This window comes from Larus michahellis, chromosome 19, assembly GCF_964199755.1.
Source record: "Larus michahellis chromosome 19, bLarMic1.1, whole genome shotgun sequence".
In the NCBI taxonomy this organism is placed as follows: Eukaryota; Metazoa; Chordata; class Aves; order Charadriiformes; family Laridae; genus Larus; species Larus michahellis.
Window position 1 is genome coordinate 607,165 of NC_133914.1, and position 23,415 is coordinate 630,579.

Sequence of the window (23,415 nt, forward strand, 5' to 3'; positions counted from 1 at the left end):
TGAGGGGATGGGACAAGAATGACGGGACTCGGGCGAGGGGACGCGAGGCCCAGGGCCGCCCTCCCGCCCGCTAGGGGGCGCCCGAGCGCCGCGGCCCCAGCATGGGCGCGCGGCCCCGCCCCGCCCCGCCCCGCCCCCGCCGCCTGAAGGGGCGGGGCGCCCTCCGCGCGCAGGCGGTTTGTCCCGTCCCGGCCGCCGTCCGCTCCCCTCGCCCTCCCTCTCCCGGGGCCGCCATATTGTGGCCGCCGCAGCTCGGGAGCCGCCGCCTGAGGAGCCGCGATGGGTGAGGGCGGGTGCGGTCCCGAGGCGCCCCGGCGGCGGGCGGGGATGAGGGGGGACGCGGGGAGGGGCTGAGGGGCCGCCCCGCCGGCCGGGCAGCGGGGACAGCCCGTCCTGGGGCCGCCCGCGCCCCTCACCGGGGCTCCGGCCGCCTCCCCTCAGCGGCGGCGGGCCGGACTGGCGGGGCGGGGGGCTGCGGGCCCGGCCGCTGAGTCATCCCGCCGCCGGCACGGCGGGGCCTTCCCCGGGCAGGGCCCTCGCTGGCTGCGGGCCGGCGGGGGAGCCGGGGCTGGGGGCGGCCCCTTGTGGGGGACTCTGCGGCGGGGGGCTCCGGGTAGCCCGGGGCAGGGGCCGGGTGGCCGGGGCCGGGTAGCCGGGCTGCTGGAGCGGGGGTCCTGCTGTGAGTCTGTGGTGCCCGCAGAAGATCAGCAGCTCGGTCTCCGGGCTGCTCCGGGGTGGGTAAAGGTATTAAAGCATATTAATGCTTTAATATTCTGTTTCTTGGGTTTTGAGGACGCCTTCTGCCGGTAAAAAGCCTTGAGAGGCAGCGGTGGAGAAGGGCTGCTGCAATTGAAGCTTCATCAAAGTGTCTGTGGCGTGCTGTCAGATCTCTGTCTCGTTTAAATTCTGAAGTTTGTTTAAGAGTTTAGAACCGAGCTCCAGTGAGGTCCTACTAAACTGTCCGCTGTTCTAATAACCCATCAGGGCCTTGGCTGTCGTAGCTTTTGTGAAATAAAACTTCAGCAGCAGTGTCAACACGAGCTTAGCGAGGCTGTCCCTGTGCAGCGTGTCGCTGTGGACGATATAAGCAAATACGTCTCCTGACAGAGCGCAGGGAAGGAGGGTAGTGGAGGGGCTTGTCTGCAGATTCCTAACCGCTAGCACTAAGTACACGTGAAGGCTCAAAGAGGTAGCAGACAGCTCTTTCTCTTAGCTACAAATAACTCATAACTGAGTATTGCCCTTGAAAAGGCACTTCAATAACAGCAGACTCTTTTTGTAGCTTTTGATGTACCCTGAAATTGAAGCTCCCTGCTCAGGGAGGAAAGATGGCTTTCTTTAAGGCTTCAAGTAGTGAGACAGGGTTTGAATGGGGGAGGTGAATGGCAAAGCCAAGCCCGTAGCAGGGATATTCTCTTCTACAAAGCAGAGTAAGGATCCTCTGGGAAGTAAGGATTAAGGTCTTGTAAATTTTCACCTGCAGTATTGTCTTTTAACCAGCTTTCCCTTCAGAAGTCTGAAAAATGCCCTTTGGGGTGGGATGCTGCTTTATCAAAATCATCTCGTCAGAAACTCCTCTGCTGTCTTCAAACCCCTCCTGTGATGTTCCAGGAAAAGTTAATGGCCACAAGTCTGTGTGTGTGCAATGGCTGCAGCACCTCCCAGTCCAGAACAGCTTTTAAAACTTAATTTATAGCTTGAGATGTAAAATCTTGACTGGCAACTTTGAGTAGAAGAATGTCCTCGGGCCTGTTGGTGAATGTCTGGAAACTGCCTGTGTTACCTGGCGCTGAGGACGTTCATGCAAAGGAGCTTCCCGTCCTTCCCCACCACTGCCTCCCCGTTTCTTCTTGGAGTTTGAAGCAGGCATGTGTCTGACAGCAAGGATTTAATACTTCCCTCACTTGGGTTATCCTCATGTAACTTTTCCTTAACTTTTTAAATAAACTAAGAGTGCTTTTTCATTGTTTTAGGTTAATAGGGCTAAATGGTGGCAGCGTAACGTTGTTACTCCTTCTTGTATGGTGCAGGTTGAGGGTGCCGTAGTGCTTGTAAGCAGCTGCGGTCTTGGTCTTGCCTGTGTTAGAAATGCTCATCAGTTTGTTCTTCGTTTGCTATGCAAATGACATGTCTAAATGCCTTTATAGTGCTATTTAGCCTGTGGAGCAGTATGTAATACTCGATTGTTAATAAAACTTCTGTGGCTGATGAATTTAACTAGTTATTTGGCTATTTTGCTTTGTTTGCTTGTGTTCAGGAGAGCAAACATGAACTTTGTAAAGGGGAGCTTGATCATTAAAATAGTGTAATAGTGAAAGTACTAATTCCTGCAGCCTTTCAGCTTTAAGCTATTGTGCTGGTGAGGTCCAGATGAACTCAAATTCGCTTGGCAAGTCAGACAGTACTGTTTGTCTCTGGAGCAAAGCACGTGTTGGGAAGGATGAGCTTGTTGGAATTTTATAGCCCTCTGATTGTCTCTGACTATTTCTCATTGTTTTTAAGCTCCCCTAACTCATGGGTCAAGTTTGAGTTGACTTAGTCAAAGAGTTAATCCCTGTTTTAAGAGCTGTTACAAAGGAGACTCTGATCTCAATGACAGCCTATTGATCAGTCCGCTCTTAAGGAAATCTGAGTGTTTCAGAATTTGTAAATCAGGCTGAAGAGGACTTAAAGCCCCCCAAACCTCAGATTTTTTTGGGGGTGGAAAGATCAGGAGGAGGTAGAGTTCAAATTAATATGTATTGAGAACTGGGCTGAGGAATAGGTGGGTTCCCTTTACATCAGGGCACGGGTAGCCTGAAAGGAATCCTAATCTTAGGCTGACCCCAGTGGAGGACAAGTGTGCTGTGGGACTGTTCATTTTCCCTCAAGAGAATTTTTGCTTTTCCCTTCCCCCTCCCCAGCCAGCCCCATCAGCGAAGCTGCTGCACATTCCAGTAGTGATATCACATCACTGGCTTTTGGTAGCTAAAACAGAAGGGAACGAGCCAACGGTGGCTGCGGCACCAGACAGCCAAATAGCTGCATGGATAAGCGTTTTACCAGCACAGCATGTACTGCCTGCGAAGCGCCCAGCCAGGGGACGGTGGCAGGCTGGGTCTAAGACAGCTCTGAAAGAGAACTTGGCTCTGCCTGTGCTTATTTGTAGTAAACACGCCAGTAACCTGTGTAAGAACATAACAGCAGCAGAGCAGACATAGAAAACAGAGCTGCACGAGTGACAGGGTGACAGAACTTGGCCACTTTTCCAGGGTTTAACAGCAGCTGGGGTAATTCCAGGGCTGTAGAGGAAAAGCCTTGCGTTGCTGCGTATTTGACAGGACTTCTTATGTAGTTGTTCTTCTCTTGTAAGCGCAGCTGTTCAGCTTCCTTTTCCCTCTGTTGACTTCTGAGCAAATGAAGGGATTTTATTATTATTTTTTTTTATTCATTGTAAAACTATCAAAGTGACACGTTCAATATAAGAATCTGTTCTTGGCTAATTTCTGGTAGCAGTTCAGAGCTGTCTTTTTATACAGTGTGCACAAGTAATTAAACTATTTCTATATATTTATTATAACCAATTTAATTTAATTTGTATTTAAGCAGTACAGATTATTTAGGCTTCTCTTTCTGTAGTTTCAACTGAAATCATAAAGTTGTCCTGGACACGCTTTTTCTAGAAGAGGAACCTCTAGAGATGTTAATAGGTCCGTATCTGCAGCTTCTGTCGGGAAGAACCTTTGTGCTGTGCTGTAAAGCGAGTGCTTAAGCTTTTAAGAATTGACTGAAGACACGTCTATATATAGTGTTGTAAAATGCATTACATATCTGAGTTCCAGCAGAATTTTTGTTTCTGTTCTCAAAGCTAAGGAACTCCTTTACACATGGGAGATAGAAGGAACAAAATTCACATAAGCACTGCTAATTATGAAGTGACACTCTTTACATTTACAAGGAAACCAGCGATTAATGCTGATATACTTGGCCAGGTGAAGAGAGAGACTTTAGATTTTGAAACACTTCAGAAATGCCTAACAATGTTTTGTTGTTTCTTGCGTGGGATGTTTTTCGGTTCACTTCAAGCAGCGGCTTTGGTGGTATTTTGATAAAGTAAGAGGCAGTGAGAGGGTGAATGTAGAAGTGGCCACAGATTCTCTTTTCAGTTGTAAGTAGGTGACAGCGGTAAGAAATCATGTTCAAAACTGACATGCCATACCTAAATGCTGAATCAAGTTTCCAGGGTTTCACTGTCTGTGTTGTTAGGGGCTGTATTGAGTAGCTGACTGCAGAAATAACAAGAGTTTGAGTTACAAGTGTTAAGACTTCTAGAGAAATGCGGGATCGTGAGGTAGTAATGTGTAGTCACCCTAATGCTGTCCACGATGGACTCGTGTGTGCAGCCTCAGGAGATGATTGGCGTATTCTTACAGGCCCCTCCTCCCCAGGTCCAAAAATATCACAAATGCTTTGATTTTTTTTTTTAAAGAAATGCCTCAGTAACTGTAATTGGAGATAGCTTGACTATCACATGTAGTTTTTAACATTGTCAGGGGAGATGACTCGAGTCTTAAACCTCTGATTTAGCATTGCTAGCTTGTTCTTCTAAAGGTAAGGTTCATTTTCTCTGCGTGATCCAAACTGCTCTGATGTCTGCTACTACGAAATCAGTTCGCTTCAACTGTCTGCTGTTCCTGGAGGGGGCATAGTGTTGAAAGCACAGGCATTTTGTTGAACATGGATCCTGCAGAGAAAGACGCCTACCAAGCTTACTGTCCTGGTGATTGTTCCAGAAGAGTCCCGTCTTTCCTCTTCGGTGTCTGAACCTCCTTGGCACCCCAGGGTGGGGTGGTGACTTATGTGAATTTGATGTGGTTTATCTCAATCTCCCTGCAACTCGGTCAGTCTGAGAAAATACCAGGACACCAAGGGCAGCAAAGAGCAGTCGCCGTTCCTGTCGTCTGGGAGATCTTCTTGCAGCAGCAGTGCAGGAGTGTGATGCTGTAGGGATATGTCCTTAGCTCAAAGCCTGTGCAAACGCAGAGGCAGGAAGAGATGGGAGACCCCTCTGCGTTTTCAGGTGAGTATATGAAATGGAGAAACTTCCTGCTGGGTAGGAGAAACCTGAAGAATATAGTCATTAAAGCTTGTCATGTGAAACTTGTCAAATTTAGGGGGGGTGTTAATTGTAACTGACCAAGTTCACATTGTTGCAGGGAGAACTTAGGTTGGAAGGGGCCTTTGGAGGTCATCTAGGCCAGTGCTTGATCAGAGCAGGGAAGCTTTGAAATGTACCCAGTAGGCACTAATTGGCTGATCAGTGCTGATGGAGTTCATCAAGTGTATTCATTTACACTTGCATAATTCTACTACTCCTTTCCACTCCAAACACGCAGCTGTCAGCCTTCCTGGCTGGCCAGGCTTTGCCTTAGATATGTGTCTTATGCCCAGCAACAGCACTGTAATAGATACCTTATGAAGATTACCTTTGTGAAAGGGTGTTTTGGCTTAAAAAAGGCCTTGTCAGATCTGTCAGTGTAACTGTTTCTCTGCCCTGTCACTTTGGTCTGACTCAGCAGCACAAGTCCTGATTTAGACAAGTGAGTCCCTGTGGTGACTCAGCTTGGAGGCTTTAGTCAGCAGCTGAAAAAATGTTTGAAGCAAATGCCTTTTGTAATGCAGAGAAATGGGAAGAGCATCATCTGGAAAGAAGCAAGGTTGGGTTTCTGATCCGGTAACATTAAGCCGTTATAATCTTGGCGTGGCAGTGGTGACCCTGGAATTACTTTTCTGGCTGAACTGCTGTAGCTTATGTTGGCTTTTACACAGATGCTTACAGGATTTGAGTGCTCCGCTGAGCCTTCGGAGTCACACTTTCACGCTGTTTTTCCTTTCTTTTAAGTGGTACATACCTCCTCATCGTTCAGTATATGAGGATGAGTGTGGCAACCTGTACTAGTAATTCTTTGGTTTACATGACTAAACTGGAGGATTTTTTTTTTTCCTCAGCAAAGCCAACCGTTGCCAACACAAGCTACAGCAGGAGCCAAACTTCTTCCATTTCCCAAAGCGGTTTCGTTTGCACAAGAAATTGAAAAGGTATTGTTCAGTCAAGCTTCATCCCTAAGTTTAACTGCTCCTGTAGCTCTTGTAAGAGGATTCTCAGCTTGCAGAACACCTGAAGTCATTCACAGTATGAATTATTAGCTTAATAAAGCCTTGCTTTGGTTTTAATGGACCAGTTTTTATTAATAATTTGATTACAAAGGTGTTAGCATCCAGAAATTGTTGGCATGGGGACTTTTTAATGTTTATGGTGAAGATGTGCTATATGCTATGAGGCACGATCTCGTAGTGGCTTTAAAATCCCACTTGAGCAATTTTTCTCTCTGGGGAGACTAAGGAAGAATAACGGAGAAGTCAGTTGGTTTCATGTGGGCTTTTTGTAGAGTGAGTTTTGAGGATGTAGACAAACAGCCTTCTAAAAGAAATAATAAAAATGTGTTTTAACTCATTGGTGATTTGCAGTCCTGAAAGGAGTATCAGTGTTGGGCTGACAGGTATGTTTAATGTGGGCCTGGAAAGGCAGCTACTTGCTTCATGCTCTGAAATGACCATAGGTCATTTCAGCAACTTACTTGTACCTGGTTAATAGCGAGCAGAGTTACTTGTCTGATGTTGGCTTTGTCTCTCTTTCTGGCTCAGGATGATGGAGATGTATCTAAACTCACGTCGCTGTTTGAGTCTCAGTCCTTGTTTGTAGCTGCTCCAGTAGTGGCTTCATCGGCTGTCACCAAACTGGAGTTACAGACCTCCCTTGAGCATCTCACCCTACATAGCCACTCGCATAGCTAAGAAATAAAAGCTAATGCTTCTGACACTTAGTGCATGTTCCCTTTTGGCTTTTCTGACAAGTTTTACAATTGCTGCTGTTTTCTCCGGGACAGAGGAGTCCCTCTGAGCCAGGACTAGCAAGTGTTCTGCTTTTCAGTGAGGTTTGCATCTGCCTGGTCTCTGAGGTGCCTGAGCAAAGCTTTACATAGCTGTGCTTTATTAAAGCAAGTCATCAAACGTGTACAAATGGATTTCAAAATTTGTCCCATGGAGACAGGGTTACCTGCTGTTATGTGGTCTGGGTATAGAAATAAATCTTTATATATGCAGGCTGATAATCCTTAGATCTATTTAATGTGTCATGTTAGCACTGAATTTAATATCTGCTTTGGCATCTTGGGGCTGATGGTTGGCAGATCTGATCGGAGGTGCAGAGCTTGGATGCTCAATAAGTGAACTATTGGAATGCAAATACTGTCACTTTTTTCTGTGGAGCTGCTGTGAATAAAGTTCGCTAATGCAGGGAGGTACTTGGCTAGAAAGAGCACTGACTTAGGGAACTGTGTGAGGTCAGGGAATTCCTAGAGCAGAAGCAATATTTTGTCCAAACTCGGTCAGAATTATTATTTTAAATGGAGTCAATCTTCCAAGTCTGAGTTTACTGTTTTCTTGAGTGAACTCTGTGAGGTTTTGGTGTAAACAGCAGATTCTCAAGAGTTCTTCAGATTTGAAACAGAGTTGAAACTCTTGGACATTTGTGGAACTGTTTGGTCTGCATTGGTGTGGGGAAGAGATGGCTTGAAAGCTCAGTAGACTCACTTTTTTTTAACATAGTACAAGCTTTTATCTCTGCAGTTTTTAATTCAGCCCTAGGGAAGGTGAATTGGACTGAAAAGGTTGAGGTAAGGGGGGTGCACACTGACCCCTCTGTAACCAGTGGTCAGGAATGGCGATACCCTGCTGAGGAAACACAGGTGCTTCAGAGGGATTTCCAGTGGTCAGTTCTAATTGACCAGTGAAAAAGGAAAAGGTGGAGATTGTCCTGATCTGGGGTGGTCCAGGGGATGCTGAACTTGGAGGAAACCAGGTTCCTGGAAAAGTAGGCTGTCTCTTGCAGCAGGAGGCTAGGATGGCAGGAACAAAGTGTAAGCAAGGGCCTGAAGCCTAAGGAGCTGGACTGGCTTTTGCTGTTTTTAGAAAAGCTATGTTACTGTTTCCACTGGGGGAGGGGGTGCCTCATTCTAATCCTGTCCTAATTCTTGATGTTTTCCTTTCTTTTCTAACAACATATTCGTGCTGTGCTGATATTCTAGTAGAACAGGGCGAGCTCCAGCCCTTGCCTAAGAGTCCTGCTCCCACACAGGCATGCTGCTGCACCTGGGCAGGCAGGGTTGAGCTTGGCTTGTTGCCTGAGCAGCTCTGAGGGGTGAAAATACAGTTTTATGCCTGTTGCAAAGGGACGATCCAGGCATCGTGGTGTCTGGCCATTCTACCTACAGGCTGAGGGAGTTGGGGATCTTCAGCCTGGAGAAGAGCAGGCTCTGGGGAGACCTTAGAGCAGCCTTTCAGTCCCTAAAGGGGGCCTACAGGAAAGCTAGGGAGGGACTCTGGATCAGGGAGGGGAGCCATGGGACGAGGGGTAACAGTTTTAAACTGAAAAAGGGGAGACTGAGATGAGATATTGGGAAGAAATTCTTTGCTGCGAGGGCGGTGAGCCCCTGGCCCAGGTTGCCCAGAGAAGCTGTGGCTGCCCCATCCCTGGAGGGGTTCAAGGCCAGGTTGGACGGGGCTTGGAGCTGCCTGCGCTGGTGGGAGGTGTCCCTGCCCAGGGCAGGGGGTGGTACTGGATGATCTTTAAGGTCCCTTCCCACCCAAACCATTCTAGGATTCTGTCCACATGCCTGCATATCCCTCTTGCATTGCTGTGTACTGAGATATTTGGAAAATGTTCCTGTCCTCTTTCTTCAGCAGGTTGTTAGATGGGCTCGTAGCACTGCGCCCCAGGCACTTGTGTGTGGGTGCCTGCAGCCTTTCCCCATCCCGTGAATGGTACCCGTACCTGTCGTGCCAGGGGGATGGTCAGGGGTGGCTTCTGGGGAGAGATAAGCAGTGAGCAGGCTGCAGGCACTGCCAGAATGGTTTATCTGCTCTGCAGTCTGTTTGGTGTGGTCTCAGGGAAAAAAGGGGTACCTGGAGCAGCTTCAGGTTGCAAACTGCTCCGGGTGAGCTGCTGTGGTGTAGAAGGAAAAAGCCTTATTGCCCGGCTTCCTCGGAGTGCTGCAGGTAAGCTGGGAGCCTCAGAGGCTGGATGGAGCAACATCAGAACGATTTTGTAATTTTAAGGTGTGAGCTGATACTATCTTCATTTGAGGCAGGGCTTAGCTGGTTCTTAGAGAAGAAAAACCTTTCCTAGGAGAGGCGCAGTGCAAGGTGCAGTCCTAGTACGACAGTGTTTTGTAGAGGTTAAGGTGGCCGCCTAGATGCGGTAGCTAAAACTTCAGCGCAGTTAAACTTGCTGTAGGTAAGGTTCCATTGTCATTTTACAGTCTAGAGCTTTTCTGTAAAAGCGAAACTTTGCAGAGCAACAATGTTAACATGCAAAGTGAAAATCTGCGGCTTGAATATCTTCTGTGCATCAGTCATTTGTGAGCAGGTGGTTGCTTTCCCGAGCCTGACAGTCCGAGTTACTCCAATGGGCTGATGTAGTGGGATTGTTTTGCACGTGTTCACACTGATAGAATTTGAGTTAATAGTTAATGATGAAGCCTGACTTGCCAATACACTGGGTGAGCTAGATGTTTTGTACTGAAACACTACAAGTAAAGAATTCGTACGTGCCTGGCATGCCGCTGTCTGTTTTGTTTCGTGTGTTTGGGCTTGCTGCAGTCTGTGCTGCCTACAGCATGTGCTGAGCTCACCGTGAAGTCATAATCCTGCATTTGTGACATTCAGCCATTGCCATGGAAGTGGGGTGTAATGTAAGAAATTAGCATTCTAATGTCATTAAAGTATTGACACAGATGATGTCAATGGAAATCCACTGAAGAGATAAATGTGTGTGAGCAAAAATAGACGATTAAGTGCCGCAGAGACTGTTGTACAGTGATGTGCTGTTACACAGGTGATGTGAAAAATCACTCTTCAGGGGCTGGTTGTATCTTTGGGGTTTCCTTGCAGGGTAACAGTGCTCTTGATGCTCTAGAGTGTGCTCTGGGACCCTGCAGCATGGCCAAGCGTCTCTGGCTGTTTTCCGGACACCCGGAGCAGGGTCCAGGGTGTGCCCAGCTGAGTGGGGTTATGCAAGTTTGGAGGCAGCTGAACTGTCATGTGTCACTCAGCTATTTATATGAGTAACTGGCTGGTAATCCTGCCTATAGTGTTAAGGCATTTAATCACTTTTTCCTCCTCCTTTTCTTAAAAACTGCCTTTTAATTGGAGACTTTGCTTTCCAAAGGGGGGTAACAAATTTGTCTTTGTTAGGGGTTCTGTTGTAATTTCAGAATTAAGCTAGCAACTTGTTCTCTTTTATGCGGCCGCATCAGCCATTAGCGTTGTGGTAGTAATGTGAATACGCCGACATAACAGTGGGAGTTAAATACATTTTCTGCATTAAAATCTATACGTAGATGACACACCTTGATCTGATACAAGCCCTTAAAACCTGTAGTTTTCTTTAAAGTCTTCCGTCTTCTGAATTAGCTACTTTTTGGTTAAAAATAATACTAAAATTCTTCCCTCCATTCTTGGCATACAGTACTGCTGGGAAGAGGGATGGGCAAGTGAGAGCAGTTGCATAGTTCCTGTGATCTTCAGTCTCTGCTTTTCTTTGCCATGTAAATGGTCTTTTAGAATGAAGAAAGTGCTGTCAAATACCTTTAGAAACAAGCCAGCTATTCCTCTGAACCTCTGACTCATGAGAAATAAACTCCAGAAAAAAATTAATGGCTAAATACAAGCTGTCAGCAAGGAGTAGTCCAACTGCCATGTGAAGTGTGGTGTAAGTAGGATTTTTGCCTTCGTTTTATTAGGACAGGTCTTATAAAATGGGGTACTTAGAAAAGGGACTAAAGGTAAATTTCTTTAAGGCTCAAGATTTTGCAAGGCCTGCTGTAATTTGATGGCTTCAATGCTACAGTCAGTTTTGAGGCTCTGTGCTTTTCCTCAGTGGTTCTCAGCATGACGTAGCCCTTTTTTTATAACTTCTGGCCACTTACTGTGCCCTCAACAAGTTACTGAAAAAGACTTTCTAACCTGGCACTGGAATACTGCTTTTACTGATGAGTTGTGGTTGGTGGCTTCTTCTTAGCTTCAGAGGCGCCAATAAACCTGTGACCCATCATGCTGCACCATCTCAAGCCTGGTGGGTGTCTCTGGGTGCTGCTACTGGTTGCTGAGCTTCCAAACTGTTTCACAGCAGTGGACAACGTGGGGTCAGGGCTCTTTTCCAGGGACATGCATCTCTATTACAGTGTAAATGACCAGAGGAACTTGGTTTGGTAGCTTTTTCTTTATTGCTTTCCAGAAGAATGTCCTCTTGGTGTTTTGGCTAGGGAAGAGAATGCCCTCTGTGAAAGCAGATGCTGTGAAATGGAGTCTAACTCTTTCACAGTGCTTGGTGTCTTTTTAGCTATTTTTGGGAAATTGTAGAACTGAAAGTATTTTGTTTACTCTCCTGTTAAAATATGAATTCTTCCAGTTGTTTTCACTTTCCATAGCAATGAAGTGTTGATATTTGTACATTGTATATGTCTTTTCTTGGCTGTGGGCTTTCCTAGTAGGAGGGCAGTAAGGCCTGAAACTTCTCCAGCTGCTCTTGGAAGGGCTCCAGACTGGCTGGAGGCAGTTGATAAGTCGGACTGAAACTTTCTGTAAGCAATGTGGCTGAGGAGCGCTTACAGCTTGGAAGAGGAGGGGTAAGGAGATAGCGCTGCAAGTTTTCACAGGACACTTCTTCCACCTGCCCTTAACAGTTGGAAGAAAACAAAGATATTGGTGTCCAGAAAACTCCTGGAGAAGAGTAAGTTGGTCTCGGGGTTAATTGGGACTCTAATGCTGTGTATCACGATTGCTTCCTTCCTCTCCTGGGAAAGGCACAGATGTTAAGCAAATAATATTCATCACAAATGGGAGAAAGGGAGAGTCTGGAAAGATGCAAAAAGGAGTCGACATGGTCAAAGCAGTGGATAACAGCTGGATGCAGCTGAGGAATTGATATCCCTCTGTGCTCAGGTTACTGCTTGTCCCTGATTGCCTTCAACTGTGCCAAATAGTGGAGTGTCACTTCCCTGACTAGGAGGCAAATACACAAGTAATCAAGTTTGAAGTACTGCATTAGTCAGATATGAAGCAGCAAATTAAGTAGGTCAGGTACTGAATACTTGCAGTAACCTGGCAGGACAAACATGGCCCACGCATTATGTACAGCTCTGCATTTTGCAAGGTTTTTTATTCTTGTTATAAAATCAAGGCCTCAGTTTGCTGTGAGTTCTGTTGGATTATTGCCATGCATACACCGTGAACCTCCCAGTCTGGGGAAAAAATGTCAAGGTGTGATTTATGCGATGATGGATGATACAAGGGAAATAATTTCTGCTGAAAACCAAAGTAGAAGTTAGCTCGGCGCCTCCTGAGGACAGTGCAGCTGTTTGAGTAGAAGCCTGTCATCTGGGTGGTGTGCTCCATACTGTGAAATTTGGTTCAGGTGCTTCCTAGAAGCTTCGTAACAGTCTTGCTATAACAGCCTATTACATGAACTAAGGTTGGGATCACATTCTAACTTGAAGCTTCTACTTTAGTGTTTGAGACCAGCTCTTGCAAATAAGTCTGTCTGATCTGGCTATTCTGCGTGCATGGACTTCCTTGTCAGAAGGGACACGTGGGAAATGAGAGTGACAGGAAATCTGAGGCAGGTATTTTTTTTTTCTCTTCACAGAAACCATGGCGAGTCCTGCGAAGGATAACTATCGAATGAAAAGTTACAAGAACAAAGCCCTAAATCCTGAGGAAATGCGTCGGAGAAGAGAAGAGGAAGGAATTCAACTGCGCAAACAGAAACGAGAGCAACAGGTAACTGTCATCTTGAGTAGCTTGTGTACAGCTTTAACACAACCAGGATTGTGCTGCTGCCAAACTGGAATCTTCAAGGATCTGTGCATTAAGGTTTGTTGGCAGTCCTCTTTATTTTTCCTGTTCTGAGATCTTGCTTTTCTCTTTGTACCTAGTACAGAGTGCAGCTCGCATCAAGAGCTCTCCAAGCACTTTTTCCTTGGGGTACTAGAGGTTTTTGTTCACAGATCCTTGTTTTTAAGGGCTTTTTTGAGTTTTTTTTATTCATTAGTAAATGGGGTTATTTCCTTGAGAAGCAGGAAGAGCAAGTGAAAGTATGGGCTGTGTGTATTTCTTAACTCTGAGCTGATTTGTTTTTTTTTTTGGCTTGGAGGTCTATGAAAGTAAGAGGTGATTCCCAGGTGATGTATGTGGCTCAGACTAAGTGTTTGCTCTCTCAGTGCATCATTTACAAGCTGCCTTCTCCCCAGTTTCCCCAACTTGTTGGGTCAAATTCTGCATTTGCCTGTACCAGTGTCTCAGTGACTTGGGCATTTGCATATCTGAGGGCAAGACTTAGCATGTTTTATTATTGGGGTTTGTATGCCAAACTAGTCTTCAGAGTGCAGAGCTGTTATTAATGACTACTCTTCTATTCAGGTTGCGTTTAGTCTAGCTGATGGTATCTTGTTTGAGGAACAAGAATGTCTAGTTATGAAGATTGTTCATCATTGCTTTCTAATAATGACTCGTGTGTTTTGTTCCCTGCTAGCTCTTTAAAAGAAGAAATGTGGAGCTGATCAATGAAGATGCCTCCATGTTCGATAGTCTCCTTGTGGATTCCTATGTCAGTTCCACAACGTGTGGGGTAAGGCACCTTTCCTTCTTGCAGTTGTGCCTTCAGGTAGATTTAGTGCTGTGGACTGCATAGAACTAACAAACCTCAATGTTTTTTGTTTTCTCATTTTTGAGAATGTTGTAAATGTTACTACAATGAACTGGAGAAGTCTACCAGGAAGTAAATAGCATGCTGTAATCTCAAATTGTGACTATTTGGATTACTAGCTAAGCACAAAATCATGGTAGGCTGTCATGCCCGTGATGCCCTAAATAAATAATCTTGGTGTGAAAAGGAACCATTGTTCTGTCCCCTTTGCAGGAGGGAGTGATCACAAGAGAGATGGTAGAGATGCTGTTCTCAGATGACCCTGATCTGCAGCTAGCAACCACTCAGAAATTCAGGAAGCTACTCTCCAAAGGTAAAAATAATTCCTCTTACCCCTGCCATAGGATCTGACGTAGCCTTTCTTTTGCAAGCGTTTGTGTACGTGTATTGCTGTACAGAAGCTTAGCAACTTTGAGCTTGGGGAAAGACAGTTATAGTCCAGAAATTTGGCAATCTAGTATGTTGCTAATGATTTACAGTTGTATAAATCGTACAGAAAGTGATTCTGGAGAGTTGTCCTGACAAGTTCAGTACAGCTTGAGATCATTCAATTCAATAATAGTTCATGCTTAATATTCCCTGCGTTAGACGTATTTTGACACTGCCTTGCTGTTTCAGAGCCAAATCCTCCAATAGATGAAGTGATAAACACTCAGGGAGTGGTGGACAGATTTGTTGAATTCCTGAAAAGAAGTGAAAATTGCACACTACAGGTAAAGGAGATTATGTTGTGAATTCTTCATGGCATGTAGCTGTTTAACCTTCACAGCTTAGTAATGTGAACCCACGGGTGCTATCATGGAAAAGTGATGCCTTCAACCCAAAAGATGCAGGTTGTATGATGTATAGGAAAAGACAAAGGTAGCCTGTAATGCTTAGGCAAAAAAAAAGGAAATTATAAATTGCTCTAAATCGAATTATTGGAAGAATACTGACAAAAATAACACAGTTGAGGTGCAGCAGAAGAGAATTTGGCCATCCTGTGTCTGATATTTCTGCTGGGAGCTAGTGGAGCTACAGAATAAACGTGTAGGAAGAAATTGTGTGAGGAAAAACCTCCATTATTGGAGGCTTTTAAGTACAGGCTAAGAGTCTGTTTGAAATGGGTTAGGTAGCGGTGATCCTGCCCTGGGGCAGAGGGATGCACTAGATGGCTTCTTGAGATTCCTTCCAGCTTGGTAATAACTATAGTTACTTTGCAGGGGTTAAAGATACTTCCATACATGGAATTGGATCTGAGTTGATGACTGCCTTCATCTTTCTTCCTGACCTCTAGCCCAAGGCCATGTATCATGGGAGCTTTCTTTCAAGAAGAACTGAGTGGAAATCTGTTTTTAAACCAAAGAATGAGTGGCAAAAGCAGGGAGCTTGCTGCTCAGCTTCTCTCGAACTCAAGGCATCTTTGTGGCATTAGCCAGATGAGATGGTGGGTTAGAACTGGCTAGTCGGCACTAGAGAAAACTTTCTACTCCACGTGTATTTATGCACTGTATGTCTTCGCTTTTCTTGCTGGAAAATTGGTGTATAGGTGAAATTATGTGGTTTGACTGACAACGATGTCTTCACTTGCTAGTCCTTTGAGAAGCTGTAGCCTCTGAGAAAACATTTAGGAGATGTGGCTCTTTTTTATTGCTCAAGGAAATAAAATCCTTTCCTTTGAGTATTGGGGTGTTCTGTTGTGATAGGCTTTCTTTCTTGCACAGCCTTCTTAGTAGAAGTTGAAAGAGTTATAGCCAAAATTTAATGGCAAATATCTTGCTACATCAAGATTATTTTATTCATACTTTTGTCATTTACTTGCTTGTTTCAGTTTGAAGCAGCGTGGGCACTGACGAATATTGCATCAGGAACTTCCCAACAAACAAAAATAGTAATTGAGGCTGGGGCAGTTCCTATATTTATAGAGCTGTTAAACTCTGACTTTGAGGATGTTCAAGAACAGGTAAGGTTCACTTCTTTCTTTGGGGTTAGGGAGAGAACCACAGTAGATGACACACGACTAAAACGCCATATGTAAAATGAGTGACCAGTGTCTAAAAACTGGCTTCAGACCACAAATTCAAGTATCGTTTGCCTGGAATTATGGGGAAAATGCTTTCTTAGCACACTACCCTTTTTCTTCCTCTGTTCAGAAACTGCGTGAATGCTAAAACTGTTGCTGTTTCCTTTCAGGCTGTCTGGGCATTGGGGAACATTGCTGGAGACAGCTCTGTGTGTAGAGATTATGTCCTTAACTGCGCTATTCTTCCTCCCTTATTAATGTGAGTAGCCATGAATACTTGCCAATACAGTTCTTGGAGTCCCATTGTACTACAGCAGAGCAATATTTGAGCTGGGTGAATAGATTCCCTAGCGATGTGTGGTGACGTTCACTGGGAATCGAACCATTGGTACCAGATAAACTGGCAGTTGAGACAAGTACCCGATAAATAGAGTGGGACTTGGTAGATAACATGCCTTCTCACAAACCTTTGCACTGCTCTGAAGCGGGTGCTGTTGCAGTGTGCTTGTCTTTCTGAAGTCACAGGGCTTGCTGTTTCACTGTGTGTCCCTCAGGTGCCTGCTCTTGTGCTTGTGCTATGGATTTCGGGTGCTTGTCTGAGTGGGCTCCTCTAGGACTGAGGAAAGGGAGCAGGTCTCTGCACGTCACCGTGCCTCTGCAGCTTTTAAGTGTGGTGCGGACCCACCACAGCCTGTCAGGAGTGCGCTCTCAAGGGCTGTTCACTGCCCTGGAAGGAATTGGTCTTTATTTTATCCTGTCCTTGGCAGACCAATGCTTTGTCACAAGTGACTTGGATTGTTGTACTGCTACTTCTGTCAGTCAGCTGTCACAGTCATTGCTGACTAAGTCCTCAGCCCACAGGGCTCGCTGTCGTCTTTGGAGTTCAGAGACAGCAGTTTGTGGCTGGTCTCTAGTGAGGACCATCTGACCTCAGAGAGGGGTGTAAGCATCTGCCTGGGCTGCATTTGAACTTGGAACTACATTTCACTAACTTATCCTTCCTTCTGCAACTTGTCTAATGTGGTGCTTGCCTTCCTGACCCCTGTCACTTGACGTTGTTAGGAATAATAGCTATTTATCCTAAGAAGTACTTGCTTGTCACTTCTCTTCTTGCTTATTGAGAGGCTCAAGTGACAAGCAGTGTGGCTTGAGCTACGGCAAGGAGAATAGTGGTTTGGCTTCTTTGAAATCATACTTGTTTTCCTTCTGATTCCTTTGCTGGTTTCCACAACAAGGATTATAATTCATGGTAATTGTCTCTTTAGGCTCCTTACGAAGTCCACTAGGTTGACAATGACACGAAATGCTGTCTGGGCCTTGTCAAACTTGTGCAGAGGAAAGAGTCCACCACCCGAATTTGATAAGGTGAGAATAAATGTCTTGTTGGCAGACAGGTGATGGGGAGACACCCAGTTAAGACGTTTGTATGCATTATTTTTGGCTGTTGGACTTCTGTAAGTCATTCTGGGAGGGAACAGGGTGAGTTCTTCCTGCTGAGGTTGATTTTACTGTTTAGCAGGTGTTTGAGAGCCTGTTTAGTTTTCTGCTAGCCTTTCTGCCCGGCTACATTGGCAGCCCATCTGCTGGACCCCTCAAGTAAGGGGGCAAGCCAAGGCTTCCCTGCAAGGTAGCATACACTTGGGCTTCTGTGAACAGTGAACGCTGTTATGAGCTCTGGAAGTTGGAGACTTCATTCAAATTGTGACTAAAAACTTGATTCTGAGACCTCTAAATGCTACAAAACTGTGGTAGCTTTCCTCTTTCCCTTTCCTGGTGTGCTATTGGCACTAACAAAAGGCTCTGCTGGCCTTTTGGGTGTCTCATCCTTCTTGGGTAGAACAGAAATGTTTTAAGATCGGTGTGTTTCACTTTTTTAAATGAAAGCTCTTGTGTCAAAGCTAGGAAGCCTGCGGTGAGGGATGAAATCTGAATTGAGTGTGAATGTAAACCCACTTATAAATGATTGAAGTTTTCTGAGGTGTAACTGTTGATGGTTGCTGCTCTGAATACTGAGCTATTTAGGGTTATTAAGAGTAAGAAATGGAGCAATGCTCTTACATAAGACATATAGGGAGCTTCCAAACGGTAGCACGCGCAGTAGTGCTTGTCTCAGGGGTCTAGACTTGGTCCAAGAAGAAAGGATGTAATTTTACTTTAGCAATAAAGCTGTTGAGGTAACTTTAGACACTGATTATGAGGTATGTGAGCCAACAGGGAAGCTGCTGACTTTGGGGAAGGGAACTGGGGACATTTCAAGTCAGCACAGCCACGTGGTGTTTGCATGCAAAGGTGGTGGTCCTTGAGAGAATGTGACTTAACCTTCTGGGTGGTGGCTGTTGTTGTAGGTATCTCCCTGCCTGCCTGTGTTGTCCCGGTTATTATTCAACAGTGACTCTGACTTGCTGGCAGATGCGTGCTGGGCTCTTTCCTACTTATCAGATGGCCCCAATGAGAAAATTCAAGCAGTTATTGACTCAGGAGTGTGTCGGCGACTGGTGGAGCTGTTAATGTAAGTATCTCGTCTTGCTGCTTCAGCCCAGTGAAACTGGGAAGTGTGTGACTGAGCACGAGTTTGTATCAAAACCCATCAGAGCAGTCCTTCCCTGCCTCGTGGGCGCAGGATGAGGTGATGGTACCTGAGCTGACTTGGGAGCAGTTATGGAGGAGGGTCTGAAGTGGGCTGAGAGCTGCAGTTTGCTGGCTTTTCTTTCCGAGAGAAGCTGAGTGTTTTCTAGTGCTGGAATGCTAGTTAATACTGAAAAATTCTGGGTGTTCTCATTGGGTTAAGAGCATCCTTGTCCAGGAAGGCAATGTAAATGCTGAGATCTGTAATTAAGCTGAAGATGATGGAGTTAGGATGTTAAGGATGAAAACACGTCTGTATTGCAAGTTTTTCTTCAGCCTCTGCTTATCCAGTGGCAATGTGGTCAGCATATTGTATGTTTCTATATGCGAGGGGATGGAATTCTAGGTAAATAATGCAGATGAGATACTGGGGAGAGAATCTTCTGAATATCCAGGTGCCTGTGATCTGATAGATTTGGTTTCATCCTTGCACCATTTTCCCTGCAGGCACAATGACTACAAGGTGGCCTCCCCAGCTTTGCGGGCGGTTGGCAACATCGTGACAGGGGACGACATCCAGACCCAGGTGAGGGGAAGTGCAGTGCCCGTACAGCGTAGTCACTGCGTGAAAAGTCAAAGTATTTAGCTCTGGACCTGATACTGGTGATCTCACTTCTGCTTTCTTTCTCAAAAGGTGATTCTGAACTGTTCAGCCTTGCCTTGTCTCCTTCATTTATTAAGTAGTCCCAAGGAGTCAATCAGGAAAGAAGCCTGCTGGACTATATCTAACATCACAGCAGGAAACAGAGCACAAATACAGGTACAGTCTTCTCCAGCCCATCTGTAACGATCCTAGATTCCAAGCTCAGCGTTAAGGATTTGCAACTTTTTTCTTACCTAACACTTTAGAGGCTGGTTTTGTTCACATCTCTTATTCTGCAGTAATTTGCAAATTTGCTGCTCCCAGCAATCTGCAAAGCAAGAGCTAAAAAGAGCTTGCTAATTGCACCAACAAAGACTAGGCTGAAATGAGTCCCACAGGTTGGATCATTGGAATAAGAGGAGATACAGCCCCTATTTCTCCATGCTCAATTAGAGATACCCCTTTGAAAAGCTGCAGCTTGTTGAGTTTTAATTATCCTTTTGGTGACCTACATACAAAAACAGCTAAGTGATGAAAGCATTCCTGTAGTATTGATGCTATAAGAGGGATTGTCTACTGTGCTAGTTATGGAACCAAGTCTCCTGTGCTAATAAGATTTGACTGAGGAATAAAATGGAGGAATCACTGAAGGCCGTAGCTTGGAAAGTTCTTTTTGCATTGGAAAATGGAGGTAGAGTTTTCCTTCAGGTACTTAATGGCCTTTTAGAAACTGTGTTGCCAATTGAAGTGCTTCTCTCTGCTCTCTCTCCCCAGGCAGTCATAGATGCAAACATTTTCCCGGTACTGATAGAAATCTTGCAGAAAGCAGAATTCCGCACGAGGAAAGAGGCAGCATGGGCTATTACAAATGCAACGTCAGGAGGAACTCCCGAACAGATCAGGTACTCCCTGTGGCTCCTCTTAGGGGAGGTCTGACTGCGTGCACAGTGGCTTTGTCTTTATGGGAACTGCAAGACGAGTAGCAAGGGAGTGCTGCGGAGAACCTCCGAGAGAATACCAGAGACAGGCAAAGCTATAGCTGGGTCTTATACCGTGCTGTAAATTGTAGCGTCCTTCTGAATAGGCATAAGCTACTCCGTGCTACTTCCCCCTCCCTGTTTAGACAGCTCAGACCAGGCCAAATGTCCAGACTTGATGACAGATTAAACTCCAGTGTGGACTTAATTTGAGTAGCACCTGGATTTCAGTGGGAGTTAGCAGGTTTCTTGTAAGAGTTGGGGTGTGTATGCAAATGCAAATAAGTGGATAAAAAAATTAACCTTGCGGAACAGTGGAAATATATTTCAAGGTAACTTCTTCTATTTTAGTTTGACTCATTTCCCTTGCTCTTCTAACTGAGCAAAGGTGATGCTCGCCAGACCCTGCACAAGTGTATGTTGTTGATGCTCTCTCTTCAGGTACTTGGTGAACTTGGGTTGTATCAAGCCTCTCTGTGACCTGCTGACTGTCATGGACTCCAAGATTGTTCAGGTGGCGTTGAATGGCCTGGAGAACATCCTGCGGCTTGGAGAGCAGGAAGCCAACCAGAGTGGAACAGGCATCAACCCCTACTGTAGCCTGATTGAGGAGGCCTATGGTAGGTCGTGGCTGGTGGCCTTGGTGCTGTTGACTTTAACGCCATAGGATAATAGAAAGGTGTCTGCTAGTTTTCTTGGTAGCTTTTCTGCTGTGCTAAGGGATTTAGTATATTACAAGTTAGCCAATATTTGTTCCAATAGTCTGTCGTCTTAGACTCTTATGAGTGGGCATAGGACAAAATACTTGGAAGTAAAAACTATCATGCTTCTGATCCAAGCGTCCCTAGGTTTGAAGGCCAAGCTGGTAATTGTGGCTCACACCAGTTGGGAGTATTAATCAGAAATAAGTGAAGCCAAGTAAAAAGTGACACTTCTGGGTCTGAGATTGCTCTAACTGTACCCAGTTGTATGCTGTAGATGTATAGTGGCAATCCAGAGGGACTTGGCTTTTCCCTGGAGCACCTTAATTTAGTGGGGTTTTTTTTGTCCTGCTCTTAATGCTTTGAGGATTGGTTCCTATTTTTGTCTGAAACTCCCTGTATACTGCCAGTGTCTGATTTGACCTCTCACTGACTGTTACACTGTGTGTCCTGATTCTCCCAGTAAGGGTAATTCTTGAAATTCTTGAGAGTATATTGTGCTTGGATGCTTTCTGTTCAGCAGTGGATTTAATTAGGACAGCTAAAGCTGCTGCCCTTCTGCTGGAGGCTACTGGGACGGGCCCTGCTTCCTTCCCCTCCCTACCCCCTGCAATGACCAAACTGTTCACAGCCAGTTGTTTTAATTTCACTGAAATGTGGTTTAGTCTCCAGCAGAGAGCTGGGAGCACGTCTGCTTTAGCTGTGTCAGCTAAAGCTACTGTTGAAAAGACGTTAATGCTGCCGGATACAAATGAAATCCAAAAGCAGCTCTGGAATAGTTCGTTTTAGATGTCAACGCTGCTCACAACGTGCAGATCTAACACAGACAAAGGTCTTGCGGTGAACAGGGGCAAGGGTGGAGAATGGATGTGGAACACTGTAAATATCGTGATCTCCTTGTTTCATCACATTCCACTTTTTTTCCTCCAAGGTCTGGATAAGATAGAGTTCCTACAGAGCCACGAGAACCAAGAGATCTACCAGAAGGCCTTTGACCTGATTGAGCACTACTTTGGAGTAGAGGATGACTCCGCTCTAGCTCCCCAGGTAGACGAGAACCAGCAGCAATTCATCTTCCAGCAACCTGAAGCCCCCATGGAAGGTTTCCAGCTATAATGTGCCTGCAGAGGGGAAAAAAAACCACCACAAACTTGCTGGAAAGCAACTGGGAGCAGCTGATCGTCCCATCCCCTCCTCGCAAATGGAAGGCTAAACACCCACTCCACCTGTTAGGAAATGATTCTTCCTTCAAACAACTAGAAACAGTGCTTTGTCCGCGTGGAGAGAAGGGGATGTTCTTACACTTTTTTTCCTTTTTGCTGCTGCATACATGTCTTTAAAGCAGGCATCTGGGTGGAGGAAGGACACTGAGGTAACAGATTCACCTCTTGGTTGTGTGGTTTTTTTCCTTTGTGGTGATCTCTCACAACTGTCACTTCTTACCTCGGGTACTTAATTGAAACTGCAGCATTGGGTTGGGTAAAGAACACAAATAGAAAGTAAGCATTCTGACAACAATAATTCTGGAAACCTGGGTTGATCTATTTAATTTTTTTGCACATGTTACTCTTTATTAAAGACTCTAATTTGCCAAGAGCAAAGTTTAGCCCTGGCCTTTCTGCGACCCTCCTTCAGCGGACAGTCCTGTTGAACCTGGGCCACGTTCCCCTGAAAATATACTGTAAATGGACAGAGAAACGGGAACTTCTCCCGCTCCTGGGAAGATTTTTCTGGGGGGAAGGCTACTTCCCTTTGCCTAGATTTTTTTTGTTGTTGTTTTTTGAAGAACTGCTAGTGGTATTTACAAGGAGAGAGGAAAAAACAAAAGGCAACAAGACCCCAAAGATGGTAACTCTGAAGAGGGCGGGATGCTTGGGTGGTGTTTGAAAGAGGAAGCACAGCTGCCGTTGCACAGGCTTTGCATTGCTACTGACTGAAGTCACAGAACTGTTGAAATGGTGAAAACCCATCTTCATCTTTACTTGAAATATTGCTATTTTTTTCCATGAGAAACATGTTTTGAGTTCTGGGATTTTTTTCTGACTTGGGTTGGGGTGGATCACTGTATGGGTTGGAGGAAGAGGACATGGCTACACGTGGCAGCAGTGTTGTGTGCGGTGTTAACTTCAGTAGCAACAGGCCTGAGTTTTCAGGTTTACCTCCTGCTCACAGTTGGATCATGTACATTTTACTTCAAAAAAAAAAAAGTCAAATCTCTGTATTTTTTATATTATATATAGGTAGATATTTGTCTAATTGGGCTTCAGAGAAAAATATATATGAAATTTCTGTAATTTATGTAAATAGAGCACTGTGAGGCAGGCACACCTGGAAATGATGGCCCTAACTCACTCACTGGTTGTCCTGCTTCTTTTCCTCTGTTTACTCACGTACTGTATAAGCGACCATAGAGCTGTCTTAACTCAGAGCTGGTAGCGGAGTTCACTTAGCCAAGATTTTGTTCAGCAGAACTCGCTGGGCTGTGGAGAACAAAACCACTTCTGGGCTGGGGAGGAAGCCCGTGGTGGACGTGGTGAGATGCGAGGCCTGGTGCGGCTCCGACTTGATGAGTCCTTTCTTGTCAAATGAATAAATGACATCTGTGCAGTATGGCTGGGTGCATCTGTGCAGCGTGGCTGGATCTGTGCGGTAGGGCTGGGTGCGTCTATGCAGTATAGAACCTTGGAATGGTTTGGGTGGGAAGGGACCTTAAAGCCCACCCA

General features: G+C 45.5%; 1 protein-coding gene across 12 annotated transcripts; it reads left to right on the forward strand.

Annotated features, from left to right (window-relative positions):
• Positions 1-141: 141 nt before the first annotated feature.
• KPNA6 (karyopherin subunit alpha 6) lies at positions 142-23,302 on the forward strand. 12 transcript variants are annotated; one of them, XM_074562895.1, is made up of 15 exons: positions 184-283; positions 1,501-1,866; positions 12,746-12,879; positions 13,631-13,726; positions 14,018-14,117; positions 14,423-14,517; positions 15,615-15,746; positions 15,977-16,065; positions 17,072-17,171; positions 18,152-18,315; positions 18,879-18,957; positions 19,066-19,191; positions 19,789-19,916; positions 20,433-20,611; positions 21,624-23,302. In XM_074562895.1, the coding sequence occupies exons 3-15, from the start codon at positions 12,751-12,753 to the stop codon at positions 21,806-21,808; spliced, it is 1,602 nt and encodes a 533-aa protein (XP_074418996.1). In that variant the 5' UTR covers positions 184-283; positions 1,501-1,866; positions 12,746-12,750; the 3' UTR covers positions 21,809-23,302. The 12 variants fall into 12 exon arrangements, with proteins under 12 accessions (XP_074418989.1, XP_074418993.1, XP_074418996.1 ...); XM_074562893.1 differs by lacking the exons at positions 184-283; positions 1,501-1,866 and adding exons at positions 4,535-5,059; positions 5,989-6,078; XM_074562889.1 differs by lacking the exons at positions 184-283; positions 1,501-1,866 and adding exons at positions 4,919-5,059; positions 5,989-6,078 and having other exon boundaries at positions 12,746-12,972.
• Positions 23,303-23,415: the final 113 nt, after the last annotated feature.